Source organism: Pholcus phalangioides, unplaced genomic scaffold (assembly GCF_987345545.1).
Source record: "Pholcus phalangioides strain wild (caught in Gottingen) unplaced genomic scaffold, Ppha-v1.0 ptg000004l_1, whole genome shotgun sequence".
Classification (NCBI taxonomy): Eukaryota; Metazoa; Arthropoda; class Arachnida; order Araneae; family Pholcidae; genus Pholcus; species Pholcus phalangioides.
This window is the reverse complement of record NW_028301597.1, coordinates 46,276,056-46,283,784: the sequence shown is the minus strand read 5'-3', so window position 1 is coordinate 46,283,784 and position 7,729 is coordinate 46,276,056. Positions and strand designations below refer to the sequence as shown.

Sequence of the window (7,729 nt, the reverse complement as noted above, 5' to 3'; positions counted from 1 at the left end):
ATGAGCACCATGCTACTCGGGCACAACGACATCAATCTGACAATGAGTCTATACGACAACACATCTTGCGCACTAAGGTGTCTATTAGTTTGTTGGCCATTTTTAATTTTTTTATTAATGTAACGTTAGTTAATTATATAAATGGTTTGCGATTAGTACAGTATAGCAATCAATGGACAGGTATGTCCCTTGAGGTCAAAAGTGTATGTTGAATGTGTTTATGTATATGCAGGGCCGTCTTAAGAGCATCGTGGGCCCCCGGGCCAAGTGGTTTTCCAGAAGCCCTACCTAACGAATTTTCGAAAATTTCAGCCGGTTCTGATTCCTGTGGGGCCCCTCTTCCCTTGAGGCCCGGGTGGGCCCATACGTTAAGACGGCACTGTGTATATGCTTGTATATACGTTTGTATGTTATGATTAAAATAAAAAAAAAATTAACTGGGCCGCGGTTTCATAAGTGTTGAGAACCACTGGCTCTAGAACGTAGGACAGTTTCCTTAAATTTTTGTTCTATCACCCCCAGATCTTCAGAATTTTTTTTGTTTTCATCGCTACTTCCCCAAACTTTAGGCTTCCCCCCTCCCAGCATTAAATCATCCCCAGAGGTGATATTGCCTACTTTGAGAAACATACTTGGAAATAGTGTACGGAAAGACACCGTGTTTGGGGAGGGGGAGAGAAAACACACAGTTGAAAATTCTAGGGTGTGTGGGCAGAACCACTACCTCCTATATACAAAGCCTCAGGACCGTTTGTGACGTCACCCACCCGAAGGCCGAGTCTGGTTTATGGTATTGCTAGAAACACCCTTTACAGGAGCGTTAATCTAGTTAATTTTTTCTTCTTTTAGACCATAGTTTCCCAAACTTTTTTTGTGGTGTCCCATCGCCTCCCCCTTCTACAGAATTTTTCCTCTCATCGGCCTCCCCCCCAACTCAAGCGAACCCATCGCCCACTTTGTAGACGCCACTGTTTTAGACGTAATATTTTTTACGTAAATCTAAATTTTATATTTCCATAATTTGTGTACACATTAATTTCTTCCAACCTTAATTGGAATTTTTTTTCAATTAGATTTATTCATCTATTAGTAGCCAAAGAGATGCTTCTGCTAAAATTATAAACGGCCTATTTAGTTATAAAAATATGGTATTTCTCGTGATATTCATTAAAGTTTGCAATATACTCATAATAGGTGTTTACGTAGGAGTTTTCTTTTCTGATGTTTGGATTTTTTTACGTATATAAATCTGAATTCCGTATTTGTAAACAATCTCATTTCACACTCCTGGAAACCGAAATTTTGGAATAATTCCGTGTAATTAAGTATTCCAATGTCAATTTGGGAAAAAAAACTTTATTATCCTAAGAGAGATGTTATTCCTAAATTTCATATAACATGCTCTTATTCATAATAGTCATTAAAAGTTAGCAATATGCCCATTTCTGCAGCACTGAAATCAAAAATACTTCAGAAAAAATTTATTTCAAATACACACTCACACTACAAACATGTTTTTTTTATTGTTTACAAAATAACATGATTTAAATAATGTTCATGTGAATTTACAGGGAATCAGTTTGGAATTTGCCTGTTAATATGTACTGCAACTTCAATTCATCACAGCAATACTTCACAATTTCTATCATTGCATATGTTGTATGTTGCAAGGCAAGAAAAGTTTCCTTGGTTAGAAAGCCAGATGAACAATTTGCACTTTTCCAATAATCTAACCAATCTAAAAAATCATATAAAAATTTCATTTTCTCATCATCTGGAGATGATGTCAAAGGTTCCTGAAACACGTTCCTTTTACATTTTCCTTTCAGGACTGTGCGAACGTTCATTATATCAAACCACTTACATATTAACGTTATGTAATTGGCTGTATCTTTGTGGTTTGCAATGGCATGAATTTCACCACCGCATTTCAGGCCTTCGGAAATTGTATAGTTAAATATTTTCAACGCCAAGCGAACATTTTGACGTTCAAAATTATTGGGGCAAAGAGCTTTTTCTGTTAGAGAAGGGGCAAACTTCACAATATTGTTTGCTTCAGCTTCATGAAGCTCTTTCAATGCTAAAAATGAAGCTGTTTTCAATAATGGCTGTCCATTGATGCCCATTGGTCGAGCTTTAAAATCTGGGAAATACATACATTTTCCTGTATTCTTTTGGTTAAGCCAATTATTTCGGATACATTTTAATATATGGACAGAATCAATAAGATAAAACAAAGGACGAAGAAAATCTGAAGGGTGTTTATATACAATGCTTAGTTCTGGAGGGCTACAGAAATACGAAACAGCCTTTCGGTTTATAGCATTATTATCTGAAACAACTCCTATGACTAAAAACCCAATAGTTTCAAGACCAACAATTATTTTGCTTAACATATTATATAATACAGCAGCAGATATTGTTTTCACCGGCAGTATGTGTATTACATCTTTATAATTAGACTCAATACTCTGAATCATGAAAGCAAAAGCTGAAGATGCAGCTTTTTCGTTATTATATGCCATTCCTAAAATACTCCCACCTTTATAGTCTAAATATGATTTTATGTGGATTTCATCCATCAATAGTAAAACATGCTTATCTTTACCACCAATCAATGCAAATTTTTCTTTTGCATAAGCCAAAAAATTTTCATCATTCTGTTCAATTTTAGGATTTACATCATACATAGAACATAGCTTTGTCAGGGTAGATGAATGTGGCAAAATAATATAGTTACTGCTGCGTAAGAATTTGTATGCATGTGGAGATATGGAAAATAATAGGCAACATAAAATTAAAAAATTTCCACTGTACCTGTAATGGTTTTTGTGACAAATTATCAATTTCAATTGCTCAGAAATAAATTGAATCATTTCTATATTTACATTCTGCTCAATTAAATATTGTTCGAGTGTTCGAAGCATATCACAGATTGACAGAACAAGTGCTGCAGCATTTTGGCACATTTCATTGTTGGAGTTTTTAACATCGCACAGAAACTTATGTAACATATTCACATCAGTTAGCTTTGTAGGTAATGCACACTGGTCAACGCTGGTCAGTTTGCAATCTTTACGAAAAGCAGTAACCATCAAATTTTCATCCACAACAACTGAGGAAAGTATTATCGGAATTGGTTCTGCTTGGATGTGAATGAAAATTATATTTTCTTCCTTCACAAGAACATCCCAATCCTTAGGAACAGGACAGTTTTTCAAGCAGTCTTTCAGTTCATTTAAAGAACTATAGGAAAATCTTTTATTGTAGAGCTCTTCATCTGCTTTGCTTTTCTCAATCGCAGCAGCGATTTGCTCACTTTCAATTCGAGCTTTTTTATCCAATGGACTTTCCCTGCTGGTAGAAGGTGTGGACAAATACAAGGGACATCCATGGAAAACACGGGGAACTGCACCATCTCTGGGTCGAGGTTGGGGAAGGCTAGCAACAAGGTAATTTCCAGTCTTTTCATCATAATACGACACTTTCCTTTCAATATCCTCTTCGATAAAATGCAGCTCGCAAACCTGAAATGAATTTGGTATTCAAATTTTGGCTTTATCCATACAAACATAATTGAATGAGAAACAAAAAATCCTTCAGAGAACTAGTAACTGTAACAAGTGACATTTAATGCATGTGATAAATTATCTATAGTTATATTATTTAAAAATTAATACTATCATAATGAATATTTTGTTATAGTACAACAAATTTGTATTTTATTAAAAATTTACCATATCTTTAATGTTATTCGAAGAAATCTGACTACCAAGAAATAATTTCTGAAGCAAATTAAGGAAAAATTTAATTTTAACTTTGGAATAAGAATTTGTGAAATATTGTGAATTGTGAAAGCTATAAAAAGTTCTAACAATGTTTTTAAGGATGTATGAAAAGATGAAATATCATGCAACTAACTAATACAAAATTTCAAAGAGGCTCTCTGTCCTCAGGCCTATACCTTTGAATAGAACAACTTTATGATATATAAATACCACCAAAAACAGTACTTACTCTGGAACTTGAGGTTGGTTCGAAATCCTTCCGCGGTATGGCTTTGATCCATTTCCTTTTTAGATTCTCTTCTTTTGGAAACCGGAATACTGAAACCTTAGGCCCAGTTTCATAATTGCCCTTGCAGTTGGTAACACAACACTTGAAAGGCATCTTGTTATTCTGCATGAAATGGAAAGATTGAAAAAAAAATTAAATTTCACATTTTAAATTAGAAATTATGAAATGTTGTGAATCTTAAAATGTATGAACAATTTATTTTCATTGCAAGTCATGGCTTACAGCAGAGGTTCTTAACCTGAACTGTTTGAAAGAATTTCCAGAGGCAGGATAGAAGTGTATAAAACTTCAATAGAAATTAAAAGCATAGTAACTATTCATAAAAGTATCACGAATAGGTAATGATGTAGCCATGAAAAATTTAGATATATGCTCGTATATAATATCCCAATTTTTATAATGTAAAAATATTCATAAAACTGATATTTCATTTATTTTTTATTATATATATCATAGATTTTATTTTATATTTTATGTATGTGTATTATTTATTATTGGCCTATATTATTATAGGCCTAAATTAGAAATATTTGATATTCAAGAAATATGGCAATCTATTTTTAGATGAGATCCATTCATAAATACTTTGGGTTCTAAAAAAAAATTATTTTTTAATTTTAATGCATTCTTTTTTTTGAAAGTTTCAAAAAATATTAAGTATTAGAGATATTTGAAGCTTTGTACTGTCACAGGATAGCATATATAATCAAAAATATGTATAGTAAATTTGAAATAAATCTATGGTTAAATGATATTTTTAACGATATTTCTACCAGACTTTACTTTTTCACCACGTTAAAAGGCAGGAAACTCCTCAAATTAGGCCTATTGCAAGTAGTACAGTACTTACAAAAACAAGTAATGTTTTAAACAAGTAACCGTTTTGTTGTCTGAAATTCATTTAAAAATATACAAGCTTAAACGATTAATTTAACGAAAAATGCAAAATATACTTACTCTGGAATTAGAGATCGATTCAAATTTTCTTCATAACCACGCGGTATCCGAAATATCACACAGCATCGCCATAGCTGGTTTCTTCCTGTCGTCGGCCTTCGGATAGTCACGTGACCACGTCAGCTGTGACGTGTGCAGGGGCTTTGTATATAGGAGGTAGTGGCAGAACCCCTTCCCGTTGTCAGGGAGAAAACACCAGATGGGGACCAAAGCACGGACCTCCTAATGTATGGTTATATAGGAGGTCGTGACCAAAGCCGCTTGAAAGGAAATGCAGCTTTCTGGGGGGAAATGCAGCTTTTGCCCGATGGGGACTGTAGTGAAAGAAATGAAAAGAAAAATGTCTTTTTGCTCTTCTCTCTCCAAGGGAATCTGCTTGAACAAAGGAGGTTTTGGGGGGTACGTAAAGTAAAAAAGAGAGTGTGCCCCCCGCAACAGGTTTTGGGCGAGTTTTCAAAGTCGTTCCCCGCCCCCCCTCTTTCCTCCAAAAATGCCAAGCTTAGGATACAAAAACTGCGAAATTCTCTCATTCCTATTCCATCCACCGGTATATCTGGGTGAAATAATTCTCCTCACTTGTGTTCAAAATGTCTTTCGAAATAAAATCTCCCGTTGCCGATAAGTTGATCGAGGAAGATGAATACGAAATGTCTTTGTATGAAAAATGTTATTACTCATGGATGGTCAATGAGGTTAGTTTGCCAGACGAGCATCCCATTGTCTGTTGTGGTAAGAGCTTCGCCAACGTCAAGTACAGTCCCGTATTTTCTGCCAGAAATCCAGTATGTACTTGGTATTTAGTGCTCAAGAAACAATCAAATGAACGTTTCGACCTGTCTTTAGTTTTGAAGTCCGCTGATGGGGTCGAAAATGTAGATGCTAGTTACGATATAGAGCTGTGGAACTGTTTAAACATGCATGATAGCATCAGAACGCGGAGCACGTTCACTCCTGGTCAAGCTTCTCCGGGAATCAATCTACGCGCTGATCTTTCATCTTATCATTGGACCGAAAATTTTGTGATGATGAAAGTTATCATCAGAGCAGAAGTGAGCAAGATCGCATTGAAGAAATGTCATATTTCGTATCCCAATGCACGGAATAAGTTGGTCAGCGACTTGAGTGTGCTGCTGGACAAAGGTTCCCTTCACGACGTCAACATCAAAGTGACTTCCGGGAAGACCCCGCAAACCATCAAAGCCCATCACGCCATTCTAGCCGCCAGATCGCCGGTATTTGCTGCGATGATGGAACTCGATATGCTGGAGAAAAATAATGGCTGCATCGAGGTTGAGGGTTTTGAAGCGTCCGCAGTGAAAGAAATGCTCTCGTTCATGTACACGGGTACTGTTCGAGAACTGACGGTGGATCTCGCCTCCGAGTTACTGAAACTGTCGGACAAGTACGATGTGTCGGACTTGAGGGAAGTGTGCGAAACTCATCTGGCTAACCAGATAAATTTTAACACGGCAGTTGGCATCATCAACTTGGCGGACGATTGCAACGCCGAAAGTCTCAAGGAAAAGGCGATTTTATTCGTTGTGAAAAACTTCGATAGGTTCAGTAAAATTGATGAATTTAAAGAACTGAACCCGAACCGGAAAATACCTATTAACGACGTGGTCGCGCTTATGGCTCGGACTCTAGAAAAACTGAAAGTCCAAAAAAAAACTGTAAGTGCTTGATATGGAAAATAGTTCGTAGTCAAAATTTTTTTCGATTTCTAAATTAAGAGAAGCATCGATTCTAATGATGTACATCCACATGGAGCAATATGTGGATGTCCTATTTAATATTTCTAAGGTAAGATGTACGCCGTTTCTTGACGAAATTTGATATGCGCAGTCTTTAGACTGTTTTTTCCTAGATACATCATATAAATGAGATGAATATTGTATTTTTTAGAGTACGACACAAGTAATAGCTTCTATATTTCTCGATTATTACATCCATAGTGTAGAAATGAAAATATGCTCCTATACGTATTTCTTGCTTCCTCTGACACAATATTGCCTATTAAAAAATGCCTATTAACGTTGTGTTGTCAAATTATCGGTAAATGCCGTGTACGCAGATGAAAGACAATCACAATAAATTCTATTGGTAATTTTTGGATTTTGTTATCTTTAGAACAAAAAAAAAATATTTTTTTCCATGATAATTTCCTGCCTATCTCTCTTGAAAACATTGCCCAACTTGATTTCCAACTTTTTAGTTATATTGACAGTAGATCGTAATCACCATATTTTTGTATAAAAGTATCAATTTTATAATTTTACCCCCCATGCCAGAAGCACGAATATGCAATGTCGACCAGTTGGAGATAAAAAATAAAAGAGGAAAATATTTGCACATGTTCGTGCTTTTGGCATGCGCGGGGACGAAATGTTTTCACCATTTAGTCAATTTTTTTTTTCCTTTTTGACGTGAAAAAATTGGATTTTCTTTCCACCTTAAATATAGGCCACACACAAATTGAGTGTCTTTTTTATTGTTGTAATGCACGAAATTAAACGGCAGAAAAGGATCAATTTTTTCATGCGTTTTTTCGAAACATATTCCCCAGTAAAGGGACATAAAGTTATGACATAAGTGCGATGAATGGTTGTTATTAGGGCTGTGATTTTTATGACCTAAAACCTGATAGAAAATGTATTTATGTCCTAAATATGCCCCCAAAAGCGGGAAAATACCA

General features: G+C 35.4%; 2 protein-coding genes across 2 annotated transcripts; one reads left to right on the top strand and one right to left on the bottom strand.

Annotated features, from left to right (window-relative positions):
* Nucleotides 1-1,338: 1,338 nt before the first annotated feature.
* Nucleotides 1,339-5,142, bottom strand: LOC149087706 (uncharacterized). Its single transcript, XM_089231591.1, has 3 exons — nt 5,035-5,142; nt 4,018-4,179; nt 1,339-3,527 (listed from the first exon to the last, which is right to left on the bottom strand). The coding sequence occupies exons 2-3, from the start codon at nt 4,168-4,170 to the stop codon at nt 1,566-1,568; spliced, it is 2,115 nt and encodes a 704-aa protein (XP_089087717.1). The 5' UTR covers nt 4,171-4,179; nt 5,035-5,142; the 3' UTR covers nt 1,339-1,565.
* A 173-nt stretch (nt 5,143-5,315) lies between these two features.
* LOC149087705 (TD and POZ domain-containing protein 3-like) lies at nt 5,316-7,145 on the top strand. The gene has a single exon (XM_089231592.1). It carries the CDS (start codon nt 5,622-5,624, stop codon nt 6,717-6,719), a length of 1,098 nt encoding a protein of 365 aa, XP_089087718.1. The 5' UTR covers nt 5,316-5,621; the 3' UTR covers nt 6,720-7,145.
* Nucleotides 7,146-7,729: the final 584 nt, after the last annotated feature.